The sequence below is a fragment of the Alternaria incomplexa genome (genome assembly GCF_024043165.1).
Source record: "Alternaria incomplexa strain BMP 0042 chromosome Unknown scaffold_3, whole genome shotgun sequence".
Classification (NCBI taxonomy): domain Eukaryota; kingdom Fungi; phylum Ascomycota; class Dothideomycetes; order Pleosporales; family Pleosporaceae; genus Alternaria; species Alternaria incomplexa.
This window is the reverse complement of record NW_026249852.1, coordinates 1,517,581-1,543,342: the sequence shown is the minus strand read 5'-3', so window position 1 is coordinate 1,543,342 and position 25,762 is coordinate 1,517,581. Positions and strand designations below refer to the sequence as shown.

Here is a 25,762-nt window from a genome sequence, read left to right as displayed (position 1 = left end):
TTACCCACAACACCCCATTAAACCACACTCAATCCCTCGCATTCCCAGACATGGTAGCAGCAACCGCCCCTCCAAAGACAGCACCGATCCCAATCCTCCTGTTCTCCCTCTGCCCACTAACCCGCCACCGATGACTAGCCTTGGTCACCACCACCCTCTCCGGCTCCGCAAGTCCCATCTGCCCCGGCGGCGCATTCTTGAGCTGCCCATACTGCACTCTCCTATCCCCAACATCCTCGAGCACCTGATCGAAGTCGCCGTGGTATGCTTTCATCTTGTCGGGCGCGATGATGGGCGCACCGAATGCTTGTGAGATCTCTAGTGGACCTAAAGTGACTTTGCGACCGAGTTGCCAGAAACCCCAGTAGACGGGTAGGACGAGTATGACGGTGATGAAGGTTGCTGCGAGGGCGCCGCCGACGTAGGCGAAGGAAGTTTGATATTCCTCTACCATGCCGGTAATCGACGTGGTGATGTTCTGGCTGGCCATGCCGAGGGCTTTGCGTTTGTTGACATCGGTTGTAGGTGCGCCTTTGATGTACAGAGCGGTTACGAAGCTTAAGGTGTTGAGTTTGCGCAAAATCTCGATGGTAGGAGCATCTCGACCGGGCTTATCGATAGTATACCAGCAGCGGTCCTTCTGTGGCACATTGGAGTCTGCGTAGAATACTGTCTGGGTGGGAGCGCCTCGAGAGACGAGATCCCAACCGTAATTGTAGGTAAGATTTGCCGAAGACCCGTAAAGATTGTTCATAATGTAAGTTAGAGCTCCGACCGTAGAGATCTCGCCATACTTTTCTTGCAGATTGACCTGGTGGAGCACCTTCAACCCATCGATTTGTGTAACATTGCTGAGATCAGAACCGATAGGCCAGGATTTGTTGTTGTTATTGGAGAACTTAACATGTGTGACGATGTTCCTGCCATTCAATTCCTCTTCGCTTGGTATCATAACAGTGACAGGATACTGGATGACTGCAGGCATAATTTTGCAAGTGCGTACAGTCACATTTCCTGGACAGGAGTCCTCCGTGTCTCCAGCTTGACTGTTTACATACATCATCTCGAGATTAATACTGGCGTATGGTTTCGTTCCGGTCGCCCATGACGGGTTGAAGTTGACGCTCCACAGCGGGTATGATGGTGCGTTTTCTGATGCTAATCCGTAGTCAACATTGCTGTACCGGCTGGTACAGTCAAACATAAAGCCAAGGCCCTCAATAGCTCCTCTGCACTCTTGTCGATAAGGGCAACCGAAGAAAGACGCGTTGTTTTTGAGAGTATCGTGCACCTTCCCGTTGGCGACCTTGCCGTAGTACGCATCCAGGACGCCTGCCCATGCTGCATCCACCATCTTGACATTTCCATCAGCTCCTGGGATACCACCGAAATTCACTGGCCATTCTCTCTCAACCCATCCAGTCATGGTGGAATTGGCGTACTCCTTTTGCTGAGTTACGATAGTCCTCGTCGATTTTTGAAATAGAGTGCTATCCACGACAGCAAACTTCGTCATAAGTGCGGCGAGGGCGACCAGATTGAAGTACCTGCCGGAGGTGACAATCGCGTAGAAGCTGTAAGAATATGCGTGATTCTTATGTAGCACGCGGAGAGAGCTACCGCGCAGGGCTGTTCTCCACCATGCAATAGCCAGTCCATGGCTGACCAGAGTGATCAACCCCAGATTCTGGATCTGGTTTGCAACGTTGAGTAAAACGTTGGGCTGAGCAGGAAAACTGTTCCATCAGTCGCGACCCGATTCAAGGTGCATCTGTCAGACTTACCTTGTAAACGGCCAATCCTTGACGCGCTTCTTGTGCGAGGACACCAGAATGACCACAGCCGTAGCCGTCGCCACAAAGATGACCATGAGGCCTGCAAAACCGATCCATGGAAACTGGTTTTTGAAGCCAGGTCTCCAGTCGATGCCGTCAACGTTTGGATCATGTTCGGAATGGTCAAACTTTTCGTTATACTCGCGCCTCAGTGCGTGTGGCTGTCTACTCGACTTCTTAACATCGCTGGAATACGTTCCGCAATCCTCAGTAACAGCGTCAATTTTGAATCTCAAGTCTTCTCTCGGTGAACCTGGAGCGGTTTTCCAGCTATCTCGATCGGTCCCAGGAGAATTGGGAGCGAAAGTCGGGGAGTGCCAGGCCGGTCGGATTTCGTTGTCCATGACAGCAGTCTGGCGTGGAATCGAAAGATTCCAGATGGTGCAAGGGACAAGATGTAGTAATAGATGCAGCTAGAAAGCACGGTAAGTAAGTAACAAGCAAACCTCGTGCAACAAAGGAAGCAGCAAACAAGTTCGCATCGCGTGTTTCTACCTTCTGTTGTACAGATAGATCAAGGGGGCACAGCATGCGAAGCGAGCTGACTCAATTAGCAATGGCTGTAATCCAAGAAAGATTTTGCTCTCGTCCTTCTCGACATATCCATGGAAAGAGCAACCACATCGTAATACTGTAAATGTTCAAAAAGCCGATATGCCGTTTGTCGCGTTGTGTTTGAGCGATAAGATTCGAAGTTGTGGTATCTGTACAAGCGGGTACAAGCATGCGCAATCCACGCGTCAGTTGTACCAATACCGGACATTCCTATTCAGCCCTGCATATGTTCGTCGTCTTGCTCCTGCTCCTCTTTGAGATTATCCTTTCCGTCCTCGTCTTCCGGAGGCATAGAAACAGGGAACGAGAGATGTTTCCAGTCCTCGATCTGTGAAGAGTCAATATGTTAGGCGTAGCAAAAAAAGGATAATGCCTACCTCTTCAGTGATGCTCTTCAGTCTGTCGCGAATACTTTCCACCGCGTAGCTACCCAAAATCAACCGCAACGGAGGATAGCTGCAATGACCCAGTTGCCACACCAACTCTGCGCTCTTCACTGCGCTCACTGGTTGTCTGTCGTTCAGCCACTGTACCATCCGTCGCGCGTGTTGCGCGGGGCTTGTCAGTCCCGAGTAGGGCTCGCTGGGGTTCGGTTTCACGAAGAAATGACCGTAACGTTTCGGCTTCGGCGGACCTGTTCCTGGAACGGGCATCGAAGTATAGCTGGGTGGTAATATGTTGTCATCTGGCTCGTCCAATCGAACATGTCCAGGTTCGACCAGTGTTGCTTTGATGTTGAATATATCGACTTCGTACAACATCGACTCTATTAGTCCTTCCACAGCGTACTTGGTCGCACAATACGGGCCGAGGCCAGGCACGCCAAGGGCTCCAGCCGTGGATGAGAATATGAGGTATCGACCGGAGTTTTGTGAGCGAAAGTAGGGGAGGGAGAGTTGCAAGATGTGTAGGGTTCCGAGGAAGTTTGTGGTGAATTGATTGCGCAGGTCGTACTCGTCCTGATCCTCGCATGCTGCTATGACGCCGTAGCCGGTGCTGTTCGCTATGACATCCACCTGGCCCCAGTATTCGATGCTCTTCCTGATGACCTGATCCACTGTCTCGCGCACTCTGACATCGCATAGCAAGCCCAAGCAGTTTCTGTTCTTCCACTTATCCATCTGTTCAGGTGTGTTCTCTTCAGTCCATCCCACCGCGGTGCATTGGTCGCCGTGCGCTAGTATCGCTCGAACGAGGGATCGTCCCATGTGACCGGTCGCTCCGAAGACCTAAAGGAAGATGTCAGCTATCGAGATCAAGGCAACATGCTTGATGACCTACTATCCATACTGCTCGCTTGGGCGGATTGTGCTCAGATGGTGGGTCGCAAGTTGCTGGAAGGATGAGATTGGGGTTGTGAGTTGCAGCGCCTGGCGAGAGGCTCTGACTCTGGGTATCGAAATCCATAAGGAGGTTGAAGACGCTACAATGGTATGCGATCTTGAACTGGTCCAGAGGTGGGGAGCTTGGCAACCAATCGGACTTGCAACTGCCGCTATCTCCGTCTGGTTCAGGTGAAGGGGCAACGAAGCCACGTCGCGCACTTGATGTGTGTACGCGAGTAATTCAGGGTATTTCGGTGTCGCGTCGGAAGTGAGGCTTGGTAGGACTAGCACTCAAGGCATGATGAACCTCCTCTCGTCGATCAGGAAGCGGAGCCCCTCGATGACCAATTGGCTGGGAAAGGCCTGTTGCCGGTTCATGAAGTTGCTGACGAGGATGAAGAACATGATGAAGATGTCGAGGTGCATAGGCGACGTGAGGAAGAAGTGGTACGCGAGGAACAGGAAGGCCTGGGCGCGGTATCTGCTCTTGATGGATCGGATGACTCTGTTCGCCTTAATGGCAGCGGCGCGGTTGGTGGGGGTCCTAAAGGTGACGACCTTGGAGAGAAGGGGCATCCTAGGTAGAGTCGTGCCTCGTCGCGGGTCTGAGTCTGGGGAGACCTCGGGGCTGCGGAGATGGGCGTGGAGTGATTAGGAGGCTTATCGATATGGCTAGGTCGGCATCCTTCCAAGGTCCCGATGCACAATTACGTCTTTCAGCCTCTGCTCGAAATCACCATCCACACCCAATATGCAATTGTCAACGCGGTAGCAATTCCCCAGTCGCGACTATGGTCAAATCAGTGCCCACGCCCGTGGCGCTGCCCGTCACACAGGGCGGCTCGTCATCGTACAGTTGCCCATCAAATACAGAGACCCCGCTAACCTACCATAGACTCTCCTTTACACAAGGGTTCCTACTTGGACAGCTTTCGATTGCGATTTTGATGTTCTGCTTCATAAAGTTCTTCATCTTCGGAGAGCCACCGTCCGCCGACGACCGCGCATTGCATCTCAACTCGCTCCGCCGAGCTCGAACTTTGGCACACCAACAGTCGTATAAGCAATTGAGAACGCGCGCAAACTCGACGTCTCTCTCCTTACGGCATAAGCCATCGAGAAGTATAATACGAAAAGGCGAGGAGAGCAGGGGAGGCCCAAGCATACAGACTATCCTCGCGAAGACGTATTACAACGTAAAGGGACACCAACCAGAGAGCTTAGACTGGTTCAATGTGCTCATTGCGCAAACAATCGCACAGCTGCGAGCTGACGCACGACAAGACGATGCGATCCTTACTTCGCTCACCGACATCTTGAACACGGGCAGCAAGCCGGACTGGATTGGCGAGATCAGGGTGACGGAGATAGCATTAGGGGATGAATTCCCCATCTTCAGCAACTGCCGAGTCATGCCAGCAGAAGATGGATTCTGGTACGGGCCAGGCAATACAGATGAGAAGGAGAGACTGCAAGCGCGCATGGACGTTGATCTGAGCGATGTTATTACCATCGGTGTAGAGACGACACTGAACCTGAACTGGCCCAAACCCATGTCCGCAGTCTTGCCAGTCGCGCTCGCTGTGAGCATTGTACGATTCTCAGGGACCCTCGCCGTGTCCTTCATACCCTCCTCCTCGCCTCCACCAGCCACCGCGCCCATGCCATCGCCAACATCAAACACACACCGAGGTTCCTCGCCGAGTCGTCCAGCATCCTCATCAGGCGCCCCACCACACCGTCCCACCACTTTAGCCTTCACCTTCCTAGACGACTACCGCCTCGACCTCTCCGTGCGTTCTCTAGTCGGTTCGCGATCACGCCTCCAAGACGTACCCAAAATCGCCCAGCTCATCGAATCCCGCGTCCACGCCTGGTTCGACGAACGAGCCGTAGAGCCCCGCTTCCAGCAGATCGTGCTCCCCTCACTCTGGCCCCGCAAACACAACACACGAGGCGGAGCCACCGAAGACGCCGACGCAGCCGCCGGCGACAACGAAGAGGATGAGGACGACGAAATCGCCGTCATGGAAGGAAACGGCACAGCTCCCGGCTCAACATCCTTCATCCCCAGCCCCATCGCCGAAAACGCCACCCTAGAAGAGCGCATAGAAGCAGAAGGCCAGAAGATGCGAGAGGCGGAGATTAGAGCTGGGGTTAGAAAACCCAGTGCAACGGACTCGCGTAGCCAGAGTAGGAATACCCGGGAAGACGGCATGCGGTGGCGCGGCGAGCAGAGAGACCGGCCCAAGGGGTCGGGGAGACCGAAACTGCAGAGTCGGACTACGACGGGCATTGCCGGAGCCATACCGGGCGCTTTACCGAGGTGAAGCGTGAAGTGGATGTATATGTTTACGACGACGACATGACTGAATGTATATAATACCAGTAGCGGCGGCGGCGTTGTGGAGCGAAAGCATACGTCTTGCTTTCGGCGCATCAGGTTCAGATCTATTTGATTAGGTATGGACCTGATGTGGCTGAAGCAAGACGTATGCCCAGGTATAGGCACAGTATGGTGAGCTTCGCTAGATATGAAGCTCACGATACAGTGCCTATACCTGGTTCACAAGTAGCATCACAACACAATCGCACAGCTGCTCATAATGACAACACAAGTTGCATCTATTGGACTTCTCCTCCGACATACACCTCAGAGCACATCTTCGTATCTGTATCCCAGCCACCCAGGCTATCATTTCCTTTGTGTAGAAGTGCCATTGTCTACCACTCATGAGCAGCACCCAACATGAACGTAGACATCCGATGCCCGTACGTATCCTAACACAACGCTAATCCGACGAGAGACAACACCTTAATCTCACCTCCCATCTTCAGGTACAGGAGGTAAAGAAATGGAAAACGCCATGGGTATCTGTCTTTCTCTAGCTATGACAGGGACGGTACAAGACAGGGAAAGAAAAACGCGGATAAAATTGTATTGAAGACAACCGCACATGGCATTTGGGAAATGATGTGTAGCATGCATGAGAAAACGGCTTGATTAAGTGCGCAGGCAGGTCTATTGCCAGCTGGCGGTCGGAGCAGGTGTGGGATGTTGCGGTGGTGGAGCTGCCTCATAAGAATTGGTAGAGACGTCAACGGGAGTCTGGTGTTTTGGTGCTTCCTCTGGGGCGCTGTACGGCGGCGTTGGGGCGGAGAAGAAGCCATCGAGTTTGGGGAGCGCTTCTGGGTTGCCTGTAGGAAGCTGTTGGTTTGCAACGGGGACGACAGGTTGGGAGATCCCGTTCATGTTGGAACTGGGCTCGGATGTGAGAGCTGAGGTTTCTGGGGCAGGCGCAATTTCGGGCTGTTTGGGCGCGCCTGTGTCGCCTAGTGTCGCAGCAGTAGCATCGTGGTCGACGCCATTTGCCATGGGTGCGTCTTGATTGGGAGCAGCAGAGCCATCAGTTGCGCCTTTCCGGTAACGCAGGGTGACCATGAGGCTGTGTGGTTCCTCCTCTTCATCTGACGAATCCTCCGCCGCATCGTCTTCATCATCGTCGAGCTCCATCTGATCTGGCTCTTCCTCGTCATCATCTCCACCGTCCCAAGATGTCGCATCCTCCTCATCTTCGGAATCTACTGTCCGGTTCAGTGAGCGGCCGTTGGCGGTACCCCTGTTGGCGGCGCGGGTTGATCGGCCAGGGCCTGACTGTGGTTCCTCAGACACATCAGACCGTATGTAATCGCCAGTTGCAGGCGATGGGTGATCGGTAGCTTGTCCACTGAGTAGTGTCTCACCGTATAAGCCTGTTGCTCGAGACCGGACCTGTCGGCCGCTGGCGGTGACAGTAGGACCAGAAGGCGCAGCGGGTGTGTCGCGGCCTGACTGCCGCCCTGACCGACGTACAGATGTATTGTCCGAGTCAAAATCGTCCTCTTCATCAAACGTATATCGTTGGCGCTTGCCACGGGTGCGGCCTTCGTATAGGGAGAAACCGAGTTCTGGGCGCGTGAAAGCGTCTTTGCGCTGGCGGGTGTACTCTCGCCGCTTGCGTTTCTGCAGAGTTATTAGCACAAGACGATGTATAGAAAGAACGAGGACATACGTTTTCTGAAGCCTCGAATCGTGGCACAGCGTTGAGCATGCGCTCGCCGAGTGCCTTGGCCTCTTTGTGTCCGTCTACTTCCTCCAGCTTCGTCGCGAGCGCTCTTAGCTCATCGATTGAGCCAGCGACACTGATCCACTGTACGTTCTTGAGTTTGGGATCGCTCTCGCGGTAGATGCGAAAGTGGGTGTCGTTCTGCCCTTCGACCAGGTAGTACCGGCGCTTGTCACCATCGCGACCCCACGCTTGTACCGACAACGGGATGTTTGTATCTTGTTTGTCCTTGGTAGTGCGAGACTTGTATGCGGTATTGATCATGACCTTGACTTGCTCGTTCTGGTTGAGGCTCCAGAGGCAGAGAGAGTGGAGGAGGGTGATCTGGGCGACAGTTAGCATCTGGCGATATCAGGACAGACGGCGACTTACCCGTTCCTCTGCTGTCATTGTGTTGAAGTTGCGACCGCCACTGAGGGGGTTGCCAGTCCATTTGGTGGGCCATTGTGATTTTTGGGTTTGGATGGCCTCTTCGAGGGCGCGACCGTAGTGACCCTTCCTGTAGAACACACAACTTGTCAGCGCGTGCACTATGCCATCCGCTCTGTAAGGCCTACGCGACCGGAGAATATGTCTTTGTGAAGAGCAAAGGGGTCAGACTGACTCGACAGGTTTCTTGCGATTGAGGACGAGCCCAAGCAGGGCGCATAGTAAGCCTTCGACATCGGCGGACGGCGTCTCCTCCGCGACACCCTGTTCAATGTCTTGAGGCCCTACGTGAGGCGAACCGCGAGGAAAGGCTTCGTTGAAGCGCGACCGAAACATTACAATGAACTATAGCGCATGGCATTAGCGATGTCTGGGTGGAGGATTTATGCGCGATTGCGGTGCAATGCGGCGCGTCACGACGCGACGGACGCGTCCAACACGTACAGCAATGTCTGGATTATCCTCTGGTACGGCCTCATGCGGTGGAGAAGGCGCTCGTTTCCTTGGAGGCGGCGAGGGCGAGCGATGCTTGAAAAAGGTCAAGATTGTGCCATTCTTCTTCTTCTTTTTCTGAGGTACGGCCTTTGCAGCGCTTGCTTCCGAAACCTCGACCTCCATCTCGTCGTCGGTCGGGGGCGCAGAGGACAGCGAAGAATCGGAATCGGCCATGGTTGGTGGTGTTTGGGGGTTGATGTTGGTGGTGGTAGTTGCGGCTGCAGTTGCGGGACGAGGAGCGGAACTACGAACAGAGCACGGTTAGGCAGGCATGAGGTAATGCTACTTTCGCTAGCCCAAAGATCGACTGATTGGGTCCCTGTAATGCAGGACAATGAACACGTTCATCAGGACATCTTTGTTTGTCAAAACAAGCGTCAAAAGGTAGCAATATCAGAGCAGCGATGGGATCAGGGCAACTTCTGTAGTCTGGTAGTTTGATTCGGCTATATACGTGATGTTCGCGAAGTGCTACAGCGATATCTCAATTCGCATATGGTGAGACCACGGCCAAGGGCAGCTATCAAGTGTGCCGTCTCTTCACCCACAGCTTCCACCAGAACCTCCTGCTCACAAGTCTGATCGCATGGCTGCATCTCGCCCAACTCGTAATGCTCTTGTTAAGAAAGTCAGCGGCTTGTAAGTATCCTACCATTGTTTCTTGATGTTCTGTTCCGGGCCCAGAAGGGGGACGAGGGCACTTGTTCAAGACATGATTCGAGACACGCAATCACGATTCGAGGTGCAAGTATACTGGCGAGATTGAGTTGTGTCAGGCTTTCGTTCCTTTGATGCGCTCCACTGCGCAATGGCGGTATTCAGGTTTAGGGCGGTTGTGCTGATGTAGCCGGTAGGTCCCTTTGAGAGCGCTGATCGGGCGGGGGAACGCTCGACAAGTGGTCATGTCAATGTCGCGACTAAAGCGCGAGATCTTCCACAGATGCCCTGGTGTTGCTCATAAGCATAGGTCAGCCTCTGCCCATTCGGTCCTCCTCTTGACTTGAATAGGCGTCGCAACAGATGTCAAGTAGATGAAAGGAAGGCGACACCGGGTAATGTACCCCTAAGAACACTGGGAGTGTCTTCGAGTTCGCAAGCGTTACGTGTTGGCTGCAGGCGCGCCCATGTGCGTCGCGCTTTTCGTCGCAACTTCGGGCTAGTCCGCCCAGTCCTGAAGTTGCAGCGCATGTCTGTCCACTCCTTGTGGTAAACGTCCTCACGGCACCTTCCCTAGCAATGAAATCATTGCGCGATGATGTAGCGCGATCAGAAATGAATCAAATTCGTTCGTATGATTCGAGGCGGACAGGACATTTTAAAAATGAAGAAACCTAGTTTGAGCAAACAATGCGCCGAAAGAAGCCGACTGCGCAGAATACAAGCGAATGCGAGAGCGCAGTTGAAGTGGTGTTGCCTTGGCTGAGGAGAGACGCGAACTTGAGGTTGAAGTTCCAGCTGGCCGAAGAGACGGCGCTTGTCAAGTCACGTGCACGCGGTTTGTATGGCGGGGCGAGCTGGAAGGTAATCGTCTCGAGGCAGATTAGGGCATGTTGTCTCGATTTCCTGTCAGTCTTTATTGATGTCGTGAGTAATGAATGCAATACGACAAATGTTTCTTGACATGAACAGACGCTGCAAGCGTGATGAGCGGATGCTCGCAGTGCGATCGTGTGAGATGGCGAGCACATTGACTGCATATGCCAAGGTAGCTTACACTGTAGAAGGATTGCTTTCCAGCTATATCGCGTTGCTTTCAGAGGCCAGGTGATATATCGCGCTTGCCGAAAAGACCGCTTGGCCTGATAAAGGAAGGAGATTGGGTTCGCGTCCTTTATGGCTGCATATTGAAGAGTCTGGACGGCGCACTAGACAGCCAACATGCGCTTCTGTAGGTCTATCGAATGCCCATTGCTGCGCGATAGGAGAGGATCCGAACAGGAGCCTACTGCTGATTCCGGTGATTTGCTCGGTGAAGTCGGGCAGAGGATGGAGAGTAGCTAAGAAAGACGCTTCCTTGGTACGGTGGCGAGGGTGAAACTCAGCATCCATGAGACGGAGCCTGATTGCGCAAACCATGACGGAGGCTGCCAGGAATAGAACGGTGCTCAATGTATGGCAAGACGGGTGAAACGGGGGGCATGCCTACAAAAGGCGATAGTGGAGGGGTTGGCTGTGGTGAGTAGATGGGGCGGCGGCGGAAGCATTAGGGCGGCAAACCCCGGAATAGCGACATGTCGTCCCGCTGTGTCACGACTGGCTGGGCCGCGTCTTTGGGCGACGCTGATCGCCGTTGGAGGGCACCCAGACGGTCTGTGGTTTCTGGAATAATGGGTCAGGGTCGCGCCTGCTTAGCCTGCTGCTGTATATTGACACGCGTTGGCTCTCAACTTTTGCCGTAGGACGCCCGCCATTGCGAACTCTCCCTCCTGACTTGTATTATCTCGTGGCATCCATTCCTCTTCTTATCCATTCCTCTGTTCCTTACTTTGCACCACTTGGTCTCTGTCGCCGGGTGTTGATCGTCCCGCGCCTGCCTCCCTGGTGGTATCGATAGCTGTACCCTGCACACGGCCCATATCTTGTTACGCACGCCGCAGCCCCCTCGTCATTCTGCTGCTTGCACACTTCCCTACGACACCCACGCACACCGCACCGCAATCATGAACATCAACAAGAAATTCGACCGCCTGAAGCAATGGACCAACGAGAAGATGGGCGCAGAGGCCCGCACTGGTCTCTCCGACGAGTTCAAGGCGCTCGAAGTGGAAATGAACTTGCGTCATGAGGGTATGCACGAATCCGCGCCCTGCAGCAGCTCCAGCCTCGCATACTGACACTTTTCCAGGCATGGACAAGATGCACGGCGCAATGGCTGTCTACGTCAAGTCGCTCTCCAAGCGCGCGGAGGGCGCCGACAAGGAGAAGCAGCTACCAGGTGGCCATCTGGGTTCCTCCATGGTGACCCACGGCGAGGACTTTGAGCCCGACTCGGAGTTTGGCAATTGCCTGTCTTGTGCGTTTCCACGCCAATCGTACCTGTCTGCGTACTAACTATCAGCAGCACTGGGTCGAGCAAACGAACGTCTGGCGCGAGTACAGGAGACGTATGTCCAAGGGGCTACGTCATCATGGCTCGAGGGTCTTGAACGTTCCTTGATTCAGATGAAGGAGTACCAGGTACGGCGGCATCAGAACAATTGCGGGCATGGAAGCTAATTCGTCTCAGTCTACCCGCAAGAAGCTCGAGACACGCCGTCTGGCCTATGACACCTCCCTCGCCAAGATGCAGAAGACGAAGAAGGAAGACTTCCGCATGGAGGAGGAACTACGTGCCCAAAAGGCCAAATACGAGGAGACCAGCGAAGAGGTCTTCCGGAGGATGCAGGACATCAAGGAGTCCGAAGTCGACATGGTCCAGGACCTGACTGCTTTCCTCGAGGCAGAACTGAGCTACTACGACCGCTGTCGTGAGATTCTGCTCAACGTCAAGCGGGAATGGCCGGCTAGGTGAGGACATTCCGATCAGCATAAGACCTAGCACATTTCTGACACATGACACAGGGACACCAGGGCTATGCCTAGCCGCCCCGCGCGCTCCCGATCCAATACCGCACACGGCTACGCAGAGCGCTTCAACCCAGTCGAAGAAGAACCTGAGCCTGAGCCCGCTCGCATGACCATTCCTAAGCTTTCGTCCCAGCGAAGCCGCTCCCCTGGCCCCGAGCAGTCGCCCGGTGGCTACTCCCTACGCCCCTCTCTTAGCCGCACTTCGACATACGAGAACAATAACGGCTACCGAGACGACTCCCCTGCCCGCCGACTGTCCCGCGTCCCCACTGATTCCTCCGTCATATCCTCCGGCCGAACAAATCTCCGTCCAGTCCGACAAGCTAGCGCCAGCCAACAGAACACGTTTGCTGACGACTACGAAGACGATTATGCGCCAGCCAACGGAAACGGATATAGACGTGACCGTGATCGATCGCCACCTAGCCCCGACACCTCGTCATCTGTTGGCAGTGGGCGCGGCGGCGTAATGTCGCGAGCAGCGAGTTGGTCCCAGGCGGGTGAGCAGGCGACCAACGGCGGCAAGAAGGCACCTCCGCCACCACCTCCATCGAGGGCGAAGAAGCCACCGCCACCTCCGCCGCCAATGAAGCGAAGTGCGTTGAGTGAATCTCAAGTAGCACGCTACTAGCCCTTGCCATCTTCCTCTTGTCTTTCTCTTTGGCTAACAAGTTTGTCGTAGAGCTCATGTCTTCCACTGTCAGGAACACCAGCTGGTGATGCCAACATTTGACGTATCGACATGCTGTTCACGACTCGCTTGGCGGAAAATCAGGTCTGCATTCTCGACTGCAGTGCGGTCCGGCGTATATGGCGTTACATTGGAGGGAACATCAAGCACCAGTGTCGTGGCGTTTTGGAGCTGGGTGGAACTTATCACAGCGTCTACGTGTCGAGCTTCAGACGCAAGTTCAATTGTAGCAACGATGCTAGGGCTCAACCTCAATACATCTCTTAAGCAATCAAAGAAGCGAAGTGAATGTGCATGTGTACAGTCAATGAAGACTCAGGATGAGTGAGATCTTGATACGACCAGAAACATTCGTGAAGTTGAGATGAACTCGTGTCTATTTCAATCAACAGACTAGCCAGATACATACTACTCGCGTTATTCGAACACGAGCATTCTCCGTAAACACCACGCTGCATCAACCCATTAATGCTCGTACTTCTGCTGTTGAGGTGGGAAATTCCAGTTCTCCTAGACGCACATTAGCACAATTCCCTTACATTTGGTCAACCATCACAAAGACCTAAAGATGACTTACCCACTGCTGCAACCCCCCATTCGGGCTCGTAGTCCCAAACTCAGCATGATGGCCCGTATCCACCGGCACAAAAATAGCACCCGTATCCTGACCCGCACCAGCGCTCATACCACCCCAGACATCGTAATCCTCCGCCGACCCAGCACCAGCCCCACCGCCGCCGCCGCCTCCACCATTCAAGCTCCCGAGTATACTATCAAAATCGACATTCAAGCCATCCAGCGTACCAGACGTAGGCGTCCTCTGCAAATGGCCATGCATATTACTCGGCGTCTGCTGCGCGCCAAACGCGGGACTCGTTACGGAGCCGCCGAAGGAGGGGAGGGGCTGGAGAGTGGGATGTTGCTGGGGAGCAATTTGTTGGCGCTTTTTGTTGAAGCCTTTCATTACGTAGAAGGCTTCTAGGTTTTCTTTGACGGTGAAGAGGAGGTCGGAGCAGCGTTCTCGGACGCCGACGCCGTAGCAGTGTCCGAAGATGTGGTCGATGATTGTGGCCATGCGCTCTTTTCGCGGGAGGTCGGGTGTGCGGTAGAGTTCTGTGAGGAGGAGGAGGACTGCGTGGTATTGTTGGTAGGTTGTTGAGTACCAGGCCCATGCCGAGAGCGAGGGCAGTGTGTCTAGCGTTGCGCCAATTTCGAGCGTGGTCAGGGCTGCTGTGAGAAGGACGTCGCGGAGGCGGTTCTCGGATTCTGAGCGCGGTTGCAGAGAGGTTTGCGGGAGGTGCCGGTAGAGGAGCATCGAGTCGCAGCGAGACATTAAGAGAGTTGCTACGAGGCCTGCATAACGTTGGATGGGAACATTGGCGTCCAGATACTGCAGGTATTTGCTTTGAATTTGACGTTTCTTGGCCTCTACGCGGGCGCGCAGGTCGTGGAGCGTGATGTGCTTGCGGTCCATTTCGATCCTGCCGCGGAAGATAAGACGGTGGATTTCATTGCATTCGTAGCGTATTAGCGATAAAGTCACGTCTGACCAGCCAGTGGTGGAGGCAGGGTGTTGCTGCCATTTTGCACTGCCAAACTCGAAGACGTCGTCATCTACATTTAACGGGAGCGCAATGTCGAAATCGTCTGATCGAATGGATGGATGGGGCCCTTGCGCTTCGGCTGTCTTGAAGTCTAAGAAGCAGATTTGGTACCACAAGAGCGATCGAACGTGTCGCTGTAGAGGTGTTAGGCTGTTGGCTGAGCTGTGGCTCATGCGATGTATGCCTATACATTGTGCCAAGCGAACCAGAGCACCAACTACGACAGACGTCGCGCGAGATATTTGCGCTCGACAGAGGGGTATCTGTATGTGTTAGTATGCTCAAATTTCATCAAGAATGTCGTTTCAAATACCAAATAGATCGTCAAAGCTTGCAAAGTCCGTATGTTGGACGTCTTCGCCCAATTAGCACGAAGCAGTGCTCGCTCCGTAGCTTTTTGTAAGCGCAAGAACAGGTCCTCTTTCGTGATGCCAAACTGCGACTTGGCTTGCAGAGGTGATACAGAGGCCGCAGCAGCCATGCACACGGCCAATATCAAGGCAGTACATGAATTCTGGTTGGGATTCCCAATCTCGAGATTCATCCAAAAGCGGTCAAACATGCGCTTGAACGACGGAAGATGCAACACGTGCGCAAGAGGGCTGACGGCTTCCATGTATCGCTGTAGTAGTCCTTCTGCTTCCATCTTAGTCGGTAGCTGCGGTGCTTCCACATCGTTGTTCTGATGTAGAGGCAGCGAGCCACCTAGCAGCAGGTTCAGCGATGGTGCAAGGGACGGCATCTGTTCTGCGGACAGCAGAGCAGACGACTGTGTCGCTCTCTGGCCCGTGACTGATGACGACGGGGTGAAGCTCTCAGACAGAAGCTTGCCGAGCTACACAACAATTCAGTCTGCGGTCATGGAAAGGCAACGGAAACGCGGGACAAACGCGGATAGGGCAGAAAGTACCTCTTCGGCGTATTGGGGGCGGAAAAATCCGGTGACATTCTCACAAATGATCATCCTCCCGATTCGAATCGTGAGATCAGTCGCAATCTGATCTTCATCGTCATTCTCGTCTTCGTACACATCGTCCTGCGTCTCTTCAGGCTCTGCGGGCAGTCTCTCCCAGGCATCCGTTTCGGGCTCGACATCCTGCTGGTAGGCCTCCCATTCATAGTCTCGCGGAGGCGTACCAGGCGTGGTGGTGTCGACTGAGTTCGCATTCTCGTACCCATCATGCACACTGGCACTGCTCTGTGTGCGCACGGGGAGGTTCTTGGTCCAGTCCGGGATGGTGACACCAGCGCCGCTCTTACTCTGCGCGCGCTCTCTCTGCTCCCTCTCTTTCTTGCGCGCAGCGCTCTCAGGGACGGTGATGAAGACGCACTCGCGCCCGAAGGCTGTGCAGTTCTGGCAAGGGTGCGTCTTGGAGCACCGCGACTTCCGGGTGCGGCATTCAACGCAGCTGTTGATGGGGCGTGGATTTCTCCGGCGGACCACTCGAGACTGCAAGACCTGTCCTTGTTCTGGCATGTCTCGCAATCCTCATTTTCGCGCCATGTGTGGGTGAGGTTGGAAGGTGGCTGAGGTGGTGGAGTGAGCGATCGGATGTCGGCCCGTAAGGGAACCCCGATGACTTTAACACCTGTTGGTGATGATGCACGTGTTCAGCCTTGTCGCATCGTCTTGGCTCTGAGCAGGTTAGCAGACTTTTCGCCGCCTTCGGAGTCATGCAGGTACCGCCCAACAATTGATTGCTGACTGCGACCTATAGGCCGCGCTGCTGTTCAGGGCCGGCTTGAAACGAATGATGTGGGCCTTGGTGGGATGCATCTCGACCCTTAGCGCGGGGCATGCACTGTGCTGCACTCATTGCGGGCTGTGCTGACGAACACTATTGAGATGATTGTGGTATTCATGAGGCAACTCTATCAACCCGTGTAATATGAACCTGCATCTGATGCCACTCGCTTCGACGCCCAACTCCCGAATTATTGCTTCGCTCTCGCAAGACGATATCGACTATCTACCTACTTCTCTCTTCAGGCGAGCCGCAGCTGATGTAGCGGGAGGCTCGGGCCACGAGTCGACGGCATCTTCTACTTCCTCCAAGAAGGAAGTGCTATTGTGCACAGTGGTGCCGCCGAGCACGACTCGAATACCTGGCGAACTAGCATTGACTTGCGCAACCATCTTAGCTTCCTCGTATGTTGCGCCGCCGACCATGAAGACAATGATGTCCTGCGGCTTGTCCTTTGTCGATCCGCCACCCTCGACGAAAGGGTACAGCTGCTGGCTTAAGCGACCCTTGATCATGTCCTGCAACGTAGCTTCTAAGCGAGGCGAGTGCTGTGTGTAGACGTTCTCAACACCCTTCAAGCCCTTGAGTCGATCTCGGGCACCTCCGAAGAAAGACCCAGGTTGGAAAAGGTCCGGCACTCCACCTGCCGCCGTAGTCGCTTGCAGCGAGTCATGGTAGGTCAACAGCTTTGTGATGAGGTTGATGCGATGCCTTGACAGTCCACCCGCAACAGCGAGCAAGTCGAGCAGCATAGCTGTGGAGTTTGACGACGTCTTTGAGTAGCGCAACGCGTAGATGGCAACCAGCCGGAGCTTGTTGTTCGCCGGGACCTTTGGATCTTGGATGATCCTTTGCAGCGATTTGACGTCGTTGGAATGGTTGTCTGTACATGCCAGGCTCTGTTCGAGCTCACTTATGTCCAGTAGACTCTCCTCGCCAACTCGTCTGCTCAATTCGCCGACAAGTGTGACGTGCTTGGTGACGTTGCCGGAAAGCTTGCGGAACTCGGGAAAGTCCTCGATGAAGCGCTTCATATCGGCAATAGAGTCGAGCTTTTGCGATCCCTGCTGCTTTGACGCGAACTGCTCGACGTACTCTTTTGCGTTTTGCCCTAAATCACCGAAGTTCAGATACATGTTCTTCTTGAAGAACGGGTCCTGCTCCTGCGATAACACAATCTCCTTGAGCTCGGGACGTATCTCCGGCACGTCGCGTAGGTCCACCCGTCCGTTGTGTATTCCGAGCAGCTCGTGAACCATGGCCTGATACGTCCATTGCGTCAACAGCGGTGTCACCGGATCGTCTCTTCGGTCGACAATTAAAAGTATAGGCGGGGTATCTGTCTTGCGGAAGTCGAACAGTTGCTCTTCCTGTGTCATGTGATAGCGAACCTCGGTCGCCAGCTTCTTGACGAGCAGGCTGTTCTTCTGGTATCGTATCAAGGGCTTCTTCTTCAGCGACAGAAGTAAGGCCATGACTGCCTCGGTCGACCTTTGTAGCGCATCCTGGTTCCACGCATCCGGGCTCGTGCTCCATATCCGATGGTCGGGAAATCCGAGGTTGAGCGACATGAGGTCGGGATTTATGACGAGGAAGTCGGCGAAGTATTCTTGGATAGCGCGTACGACTTCGTGGTCGTCTGCTTCGGCGAGGCGCTCCAACGAGGACTTTTTGATTATATTACTGAAGTCTGTCTGCATCAGCACGCGTACGTAGCGCCGTGTTCTTCCAGGCGCGTACAGATGTTGTATTCCCCGTACTTGGGCTCTCGCAGCTCTTCGATGAGGTTCTGGATAGACTCGGGCGACGGTCGTACAAAGCATAGGCAGCGAAGATGGCGCATCTTCTCCCGCTTTGGGTTGTCGAGGCGGCTGCCGACCTGTTAGCCGTGCATTGCATCATGGATCACGAGGGTGCGGTACTCAGTGAGGTAGACTTCATGGTTGAGGAGGGCGGATTGTGTCGTCGCAGTGGATACGATGGGGACCTAAGCAGTATGAGTAACGTGTGTACAGGCACCTGGGAGAGCAGACAAACCCACAGTCTCGTTGTCGAGGAGGAGGATCTTCATCTTGGCCGCTGTGGTGCCTGTCGCAGCGCTGTCCCCGACCGACACCATCTTGGTGATGTAGCCGGAGACGGCCTGTATGATGTCCATGGTCGCGAAGGAATTAGCCGCAATCTACTGCGCGCGTGAAGTCGTGAATTAAGGGAGTCGTTGTCTCGCTCGCTCTTCCATGTCGACGCGGTTGTTCGTTGGTCAAGGCAAGCTAGGAACGTGGCTCAAGCGCGCGAGCTCAGGAACATGACAGCGCCAAGGCGAATACATCCACGACGTTTCGGAGCTTACACATCGACTTTTCAGTTACATTGCATCAACTATCCTTCGATGATCTGCCACTGCATCCTACTATTCCTCGATGTTGTTGGTCGTGTGATCACCCACAGTGGGCAGACATGTGGAGTTCCGCTGCGGGGCAGATGCGGGCAGTACCTAGGTACCTGGGCATCGTTCACTCCTATCTCATCGATGACTAGCACGCACATGTAGTCACAGTACCGGGACATGCGCAACACGAAATTCATAAGAGGCTTTGCTACCACATAATGGTTGCTTCATCGCTACAGCACTCTCGCCACGATAGTGACGGAAATCCGACACGCCTCTCTCTTACATTGTAGGGTGGTCTAGCATACGACTACTTCATGATACGTCCCTCAGCAGCTTCTTCAGCGTGCTGCCTGATGCGACCCATCGCCTTTGCCTCACCATCGATGATCTCCGGCAGCAGATCGAACACGCTCTTCTGCTTGGGAGTCCAACCGAACAGCTTGTTGGCTCGAATAGCTTTGCAGCGAGAGTTGGTGCCTAACATGTCAAAAAACGGCATATCCGAGAACACAGGATGACTCACCCCAAAGGTAGCTGCCCATTGGCCTCATCTCGTCTGCCTCCTCTTTGCTCACGTTGTCAACCCCCTCATGGTTGATGAGCTTGTTCTTGAAAGCGATCTCCCCAATCTTGGTGCCGATGTCACCCCAGCAGAACTCTCCGCTCTCTGCGAAATAGTATCCTTCTTTGTTCCAGGTCGCTTTGCCACCATCGGGCGACAAAGCGGCTGTCACAAGGGCTAGGAACACCTCGCTGAGATCTTGAACATGAACTTGAGTCCACATGTTCTTGCCGTCACCAACGACAAAACCCTTCATGCGCTTCAGTGCGGCCTTGCTCATGTCATATACCTGCACACTCTTCTGATTGTCGGGGCCACGTCCAGGGCCGTAGATACATGGTGGACAGACGATGGCAGACTGGATGTTACCTGCTGAAACATCGTTCGATCCAAGGATGATCTTGTCGACATTTCGATGGAGCGCTGAATCAGGCAGCGAAGTGACCTCACCGATCTTGTCCCAGTCGTCATAGACCTTCTCCCGCCTCATACCATAGGTGTTGGTCTCAAAGTCCTCGAAAGACAAGACACCAGTTCCAGAGGTATGGATGAGATAGGTCTTCTTTCCGCTGCGTGTGAGCCCAGTAACCAAAGCATTGGCGGAAGCCACGTGGTCGCAGTCGGCGCAATGGAGGACGATGTCTGCATTGGACGCTTCTGTAGTGAGTAGCTCGGTGTCATCAAGGGTGCCGTACACAAGACGGGTCTTTGGGTACTGCACTGCGACCTTAGCTCCCTTGTCGCTGTTTCGAACAAGTGCCGTGATCTCTAGATCTGGATAGGTGTTTGCAACTGCGTAGAGGGCATCGCCTCCGATGTAGCCAGTAGCGCCGGTGCTGCATCTAGTCAGTTTTCAAGTGCCTAGAAATGAATGCAATTGCATGTCGTCCATGTTTCATCGATGGGTAGGAACACGCATCTGAACCTACATGAAGAGCTTCGGCATGATTGGAGTTTCGATGAGATTGTGTTGAGAGGAAGTTTGTAGATGGCAAGAACACAGTCGGTACTGGTGCAGATATATGCAAAAGTTGCCAGGCTGCTGTCGCTTTGAAATCGCGTTTGCCTACAGCTCCACCTGGGCACAACTAGCAGGAACGTACGTCACAGATATGTACCGGTAGCGCGAACGTCCAATCGGTGACCACAAGGCAGGCTGCATCGCTTACCTACCTAGGTAATTTCTATGAGCCTGCGCATCTCACTGCATTTACAAAATTGCACACCCTCTTTCATGCTTCCTAATCATATTGATTGCGACGGTGGACATGGACAGTCCTGTGGTCCCGTCTTGATCCACATGTCTGGTGAGACGCCCCGCAGTGGTGCACCTTCCCCTACTCCGGAGTAGAGCTTATCCGCTACAAGCACTCGGAGCTTTATGTTCGATGAGATGGTGCAGACAGACTGGACATACCAGATGTGCACGACAGGGCGTGAGCTTGGTTAATGCATGTAGCTCCGAGGAGCTCATACCATAGCTCCTCACAATTGAGCCTCGGTAAAGTAGAGTCAACTTACGTCATCCACCTAACACTACGAACATCTATACTACTCCTTGTCCGCCGTCTGAGCATTATATTCGCGAAACGAGTAAACATCTAATCCCGTCAATTCCTCTCCAAAATGCCGCTCTGCACACTCCATCTCGTCGCCCTCCACAGCACCACACCCAACCCCATCTTAACCTTCCTGTCCACCTTAAAGTCCGCCAACATCTCACCACTCGTCATCTCACGCGTAATCCGCTGGATAATCCTCCCATCAAAGCTCTCAACCGAACACCTCCTCGCCCGAAACATCCACTGGGATCTCCTCCTCATCCTGCCCAGCACCGACGCGCTCCCATCCTCACTCTCAAAGCTCGTCCAACACCACTGGAGCGTCACAGCCGGAGTCCCCTCCAGCCTAATCCAAGACTTTGCGTCGAAGAACCAGAAGCTACTGCATCCAGACCCCAGCTCCGTACCCAAAGTCCAAGAGCAGAAGAGCAACAAAACCACTGAATCGAGCCAAAGCCTTGAACTAAGCGATGAGCTGAATGAATGGATCAAGACACTCGTTAACAGCGGCGCTAAAGAGGGAAAAGGCGCAGTATCCATGTTCAACCTCCTCGCCTTCAACCCAGGGATGAAGGAAGAATACCTTAAATACGGTGCCGCATTCGCCAAATCAATCGGCTCTAAGCACGGCGGGAACGCAAAGATCGTGGGGAACGCAACACATGTCAACGGCTCGGCGATCACCAAGGCATCAGACAGTAGTGTGGGTGCGAATGGCGAGGTGGGCGGCGGGAACGATGCTTGGGACGAGATCGCGCTGGCGCATTATCCCAGTATCTTGCATTTTAGGGATATGTTGGCGAGCGAGGATTATCAGGAGGTTAACCACAGGCATCGCGTGCCTAGTTTGAGAGATACGTGTATTCTTATGACGAGTGAGATTGCGGTTGAAGAGTTGCTGGGGCAGGGTAAAGGTGGAGCGAAGCTTTAGAATGGACTTGATGGCGTTGCGCAAGCAATGCTATCTGTAGCAGACTCACTCAAATGTGAGGCTAGAGTCAGAACACGAATTCTGGTTTGTGTCGATACTATCTGGTCTTGCGACTGCTAAGCTCCGCACAAGGCCGTACTGCTATACAGCTTCTCGAAGCTCGCACAAGCTTGTCATGTATCTTACTTAGGTTGCTTAACGTGGAGCTCGTGCCGTACTCAGTGTAGCGCCCAAATACTCGCAACCATAACGCCTGATATCTTCGCATCAGCCCCAGAGGATTCCCAGATCAACGACCCGGCTTGTCGTAAAAGTCGAACAGAGATCGCTGAAAAGAACGCCGCAGCGATCATGCCAGATACTCCAGAGCCTTCTCAGGTATCCACATCAACAAACAACTCCCGAAAAGCCAACCGTCCAATCCCCTCTCCCGGATGTCCCACCTTCTCCTTCCCACCCCTCCCCCTGCGTTTACCCCAACCCCCTCTCGCACTACCAACATCCGGCAACACCCAATTCCTCTTGTCCTGCTCCGCGACCCACTTCTCGCATAACGTCTCCGCCAGCTCGACCTTGCGCTTCCAGATGCCTTCATCTTCGCCTTTTACTTTGAGTAGAGCAGGCACTGCGCTCCTGTCCATGGGCGAGGAATCCATGACTTCGGATGTGAAACGTCGGCGCTGGAGGAGGCATTCTTCAGCACGGTTGTGTCGCTTACAACGTGAACATGCTGGGTAGGTTCGTGAACAGGGGAGGCCGGCGAGGGTGCATTGCAAACAAGAGGTTATCCAGACTGGTCGCGGCTCGTTCGGATCGGGCGTCGGAAGAGCACGTTGAGGGTCGAGATTCCAAACAGCTGTGAGGTCGTCTGTATCCGTTTGTGAGGGTGCTTCGCGAGGGTCTAGCCTGGCTGATGGCTTGCTAGGTCGAAGAGCAAATGCAGGTGGTACAAGCCGCTCCAGTGTGCGCTCTTTGCCCTGTGCCGGCGCCCAGTCCCGGCTATCGATACTGGTCGTGTCGGAATCATCGTCTCGTATCTCGAACTTCGGGGCCGGGCTGCCGAACAGATTCTTGCGGAGTGGTTTGTCGAAGATGCTCTGCCCGGAGAAGGACGTGTCGGTTGGCGATATCTCATCTTGCGGTACAGAGCGGTAGTCCGATCGCCGAGGTGGTGTAGTTGGTTCATATTCTGCCTCTTGATGGGTAGCAGTGGTGCACTCGCTTTCATCAATCTCGGCGCCCTTAATGTTCAACTTGTCAAGCCATCCCTCGATGCGATCAGGGTGTTCGACCTCCTTCTCTAGCATCTTTAACGGAACAGGCATGTCGAGGAAGCCCACGCCGATTGGAGTAGATCTTGAAGAGTTGATGATAGTCAGAGTCAAGAAGTAGTGAAGGTGACGAGGACGAGAGGATACGGTGATAATGTTTCACGGTGAAGTCGACCACGCTAGTCCGGGCGCGTCGAGGAACTGATCCATGGATACCGCATGCTCGTAGAGTGCGGGGTAACGAAAGCGGAGATGTAATCAGACATCGTATAGCGAGAGGCAGCTTGTAAGTTCATGTCTCGGTTGCGTATTTCGGCGGTCACTATTCATCTTAGCGCCGATCAACCGCTTCGAGCAAACAACCCTTCAGCCCGGATTTTGGAAGGCACCTCTCTGGAATAAGTATGGATAAGTTCTTCGACAAACTCAACACCCATGTAGGATGCTCGAAAGTCCTGGGGTTCCAAGACAGGGCTTTAGTTGGTTCGTCTGCGTTTCGAACATCCAGAAGGATGTCATGGTAGATCGAGGGTCGTAACTTCCCTGGTACCCAGGTAGTGTACCGAACGTTTGCGGATCGATGAACCTGCAGGTCAAAACGCCAAAAGAGTACGCACATGCATCGAAACCCCTATGAGTAGGGTCACTTGTGGCACACAGAAAGACCCACTCTTCGTCGTTGTCAAGTGTCGCCCGTAGATTACGTGCTGTTCCTCCTTCTGAACAATGCTCGAGCTGCTGCATCCCCAAAAAGAGCGCATCATTTCCGAGTCATCCCACACCAAAGTAACCACAAGCCCGCGCATCCGTGTGCTTATATTAAGCATCTCAAGGCCAGCAGTCTCTGTTGTGCTGCGCAGTTGCTCCCTCAAGGAGTCGATAGCTGCATTTCGTCTGAATCTGTAGCGGTTGCAACTTCGAATGCGCTTTCGACATGCTTACGCAGCATAGGATGGGAAGGTGTATCTGTCGTGCACCAGAAGGGAGGCAGTTCTGAGGAACTTCTGGCGGACATTGACGTCATCGCGACGCGTCTCGGCAATACGAGTAATGCTAGCGTGACGCGTATGATATCCCCGGTGTTAGCAGAACAACTTCAGTTTCTAACATCGATCTTTCCGAATCTACGCACATCAAATTGTACCGGTACACCAGGCTAAGTGACCCCAAAACCTAGCGCATCGTTCTGATTCAATTGCGTTATGCGAACGTTCAGTGTAATGTCATACTCCAACATGCTTTGCAAGGTTTCGTCTCACATCATCACCTATCCTACTTTCAAGCACGTCGTATCAGAAGGATGGCTCTCTCTTACTCCAGATCAGCTCTCAAACAGTCCGTTCTTTGTTCATAATGAGACACATTGTATCGCCAAAATGCGCGGTGGTCACCTCGAGGCGGCTCTTCGAGTGTCTTATTTTGTCCATGTTCGCCAGTGAGACAGTTGAAGACAATAGCGACAGTCTTTGGGGCGAAAATAGAAATGAATAGTACTAGAAGCTATTTAAGCTGGGTATAGGTGGGGTGAGTAGGTATTGTTGTCGAGGTGAAGACAGTTTCTATTGCCAAGACTCGTCCGTTTGCCCTTCACCTAGGCAACGTCAACAACTCAAAATCTCTTCGCACAAATCCTTTTCCTCTTCTCCAACAGCCTCGTCACTATCCAAAACAGCTACATACCCAGAAACCCACCACACCCACACCTACAAACAATCCCGCTCCCACCACTACCAAGATGGAAGGATATCTCCCTCAGACATACTACGAGCCGAACGGCTTCCTCAACTTCGCCCTCGACATGGGCTCAGTCATGCTCGTTTTGCTTGCTGGCTTCATAGCGGCAGAATACGGCATGACCTCCAAGTCAAGCCCAGGTAAGTCTTATCACTCATTGGTCTTTGAGTGAATGATCTGACATGACATAGCACCAGAGATCAGCATGAGCAAGACCGAGATCCGGGATCTCGTGAGCAAGGCTGTACGCGACGAAGTCAAGATGCTCGAGAGGCGCATGGCGGTGCGTGAGAGCCAGCTGGGAGAGGCCCTCGACATAGCCCACCAGCACGAAGCCCGCATTGCGGCGCTGGAAGACAGGGTCGACAAAGGTGCGAGGGAGATGGACGCCCTTCGTGCCTCAATCAACAGTCCCAAATCACCCTCCTCATCCTCCTCGCCCTCTCCCACCCCCTCTCTCTCCTTCTTCCTCTCGGTTCCTCCCTCCCCCGCCACTTCCGACACCTTCCCGGCCACACAGTGGACCCCGTCTCCGCCGACTGAGCATAGCTCAAGGGCCCCCAGCGACCACCAAGAAAACTCAGATGACGACAGCATCTACGGCGCAGAAGACTACAAGTCCTCGCCGCGAGTCTCATCATCACCAGATCAGGCGCCTGAGGTATCCAGCCCTCAGCTTGATCCGGCGCTGGAAGATGAACTCGCTGAGTTGGGTGGTTGGGGTCTGGACATAGAGGCATCCGAGGACGTCAGTGGTGGTAACATCACTGACCAGGACGCTGAAGGCGAGACAGACGATGAGTACGAGGCACCAGCACCGCCTATCCCGAGCGCTGGCAGTGAGAATTTGGCTGGACGAAGACCAATCATACCACTGTCGAAGTGCAGGACAAAGGGTGCCAGCAGCCCGCGTCTGGGATAAGTGGGAAGGTCTCCAGGTATGTTTTCCAACCAAACC

General features: G+C 53.9%; 11 protein-coding genes across 11 annotated transcripts; 4 read left to right on the top strand and 7 right to left on the bottom strand.

Annotated features, from left to right (window-relative positions):
• Nucleotides 1–28: 28 nt before the first annotated feature.
• J4E90_002908 (uncharacterized protein) lies at nucleotides 29–2,179 on the bottom strand (the record flags this gene model as incomplete). The annotated part of the gene is made up of 2 exons (XM_051432483.1): nucleotides 29–1,736; nucleotides 1,785–2,179. 2 exons carry the CDS (start codon nucleotides 2,177–2,179, stop codon nucleotides 29–31), a joined length of 2,103 nt encoding a protein of 700 aa, XP_051293905.1.
• A 425-nt stretch (nucleotides 2,180–2,604) lies between these two features.
• On the bottom strand, nucleotides 2,605–4,291 carry J4E90_002907 (uncharacterized protein; the record flags this gene model as incomplete). Its single annotated transcript, XM_051432482.1, has 4 exons — nucleotides 2,605–2,718; nucleotides 2,768–3,619; nucleotides 3,672–3,813; nucleotides 4,023–4,291. 4 exons carry the CDS (start codon nucleotides 4,289–4,291, stop codon nucleotides 2,605–2,607), a joined length of 1,377 nt encoding a protein of 458 aa, XP_051293904.1.
• Nucleotides 4,292–4,506: 215 nt separating this feature from the next.
• On the top strand, nucleotides 4,507–6,045 carry MMM1 (ERMES complex subunit mmm1; the record flags this gene model as incomplete). Its single annotated transcript, XM_051432481.1, has 2 exons — nucleotides 4,507–4,565; nucleotides 4,611–6,045. The coding sequence occupies 2 exons, from the start codon at nucleotides 4,507–4,509 to the stop codon at nucleotides 6,043–6,045; spliced, it is 1,494 nt and encodes a 497-aa protein (XP_051293903.1).
• A 692-nt stretch (nucleotides 6,046–6,737) lies between these two features.
• J4E90_002905 (uncharacterized protein) lies at nucleotides 6,738–8,919 on the bottom strand (the record flags this gene model as incomplete). Its single annotated transcript, XM_051432480.1, has 5 exons — nucleotides 6,738–7,718; nucleotides 7,768–8,145; nucleotides 8,194–8,320; nucleotides 8,426–8,595; nucleotides 8,695–8,919. 5 exons carry the CDS (start codon nucleotides 8,917–8,919, stop codon nucleotides 6,738–6,740), a joined length of 1,881 nt encoding a protein of 626 aa, XP_051293902.1.
• A 2,486-nt stretch (nucleotides 8,920–11,405) lies between these two features.
• On the top strand, nucleotides 11,406–12,943 carry J4E90_002904 (uncharacterized protein; the record flags this gene model as incomplete). Its single annotated transcript, XM_051432479.1, has 5 exons — nucleotides 11,406–11,532; nucleotides 11,591–11,758; nucleotides 11,807–11,922; nucleotides 11,972–12,252; nucleotides 12,307–12,943. The coding sequence occupies 5 exons, from the start codon at nucleotides 11,406–11,408 to the stop codon at nucleotides 12,941–12,943; spliced, it is 1,329 nt and encodes a 442-aa protein (XP_051293901.1).
• Nucleotides 12,944–13,468: 525 nt separating this feature from the next.
• Nucleotides 13,469–16,084, bottom strand: J4E90_002903 (uncharacterized protein; the record flags this gene model as incomplete). The annotated part of the gene is made up of 4 exons (XM_051432478.1): nucleotides 13,469–13,513; nucleotides 13,581–14,741; nucleotides 15,215–15,442; nucleotides 15,518–16,084. The coding sequence occupies 4 exons, from the start codon at nucleotides 16,082–16,084 to the stop codon at nucleotides 13,469–13,471; spliced, it is 2,001 nt and encodes a 666-aa protein (XP_051293900.1).
• Nucleotides 16,085–16,573: 489 nt separating this feature from the next.
• J4E90_002902 (uncharacterized protein) lies at nucleotides 16,574–18,510 on the bottom strand (the record flags this gene model as incomplete). The annotated part of the gene is made up of 4 exons (XM_051432477.1): nucleotides 16,574–18,042; nucleotides 18,093–18,223; nucleotides 18,275–18,339; nucleotides 18,394–18,510. The coding sequence occupies 4 exons, from the start codon at nucleotides 18,508–18,510 to the stop codon at nucleotides 16,574–16,576; spliced, it is 1,782 nt and encodes a 593-aa protein (XP_051293899.1).
• Nucleotides 18,511–19,051: 541 nt separating this feature from the next.
• On the bottom strand, nucleotides 19,052–20,252 carry J4E90_002901 (uncharacterized protein; the record flags this gene model as incomplete). The annotated part of the gene is made up of 3 exons (XM_051432476.1): nucleotides 19,052–19,221; nucleotides 19,268–20,142; nucleotides 20,236–20,252. The coding sequence occupies 3 exons, from the start codon at nucleotides 20,250–20,252 to the stop codon at nucleotides 19,052–19,054; spliced, it is 1,062 nt and encodes a 353-aa protein (XP_051293898.1).
• A 680-nt stretch (nucleotides 20,253–20,932) lies between these two features.
• On the top strand, nucleotides 20,933–21,799 carry J4E90_002900 (uncharacterized protein; the record flags this gene model as incomplete). Its single annotated transcript, XM_051432475.1, has 1 exon — nucleotides 20,933–21,799. The coding sequence occupies one exon, from the start codon at nucleotides 20,933–20,935 to the stop codon at nucleotides 21,797–21,799; it is 867 nt and encodes a 288-aa protein (XP_051293897.1).
• A 374-nt stretch (nucleotides 21,800–22,173) lies between these two features.
• J4E90_002899 (uncharacterized protein) lies at nucleotides 22,174–23,124 on the bottom strand (the record flags this gene model as incomplete). Its single annotated transcript, XM_051432474.1, has 1 exon — nucleotides 22,174–23,124. The coding sequence occupies one exon, from the start codon at nucleotides 23,122–23,124 to the stop codon at nucleotides 22,174–22,176; it is 951 nt and encodes a 316-aa protein (XP_051293896.1).
• Nucleotides 23,125–24,805: 1,681 nt separating this feature from the next.
• On the top strand, nucleotides 24,806–25,726 carry J4E90_002898 (uncharacterized protein; the record flags this gene model as incomplete). The annotated part of the gene is made up of 2 exons (XM_051432473.1): nucleotides 24,806–24,944; nucleotides 24,996–25,726. 2 exons carry the CDS (start codon nucleotides 24,806–24,808, stop codon nucleotides 25,724–25,726), a joined length of 870 nt encoding a protein of 289 aa, XP_051293895.1.
• Between the last annotated feature and the right edge of the window lie 36 nt (nucleotides 25,727–25,762).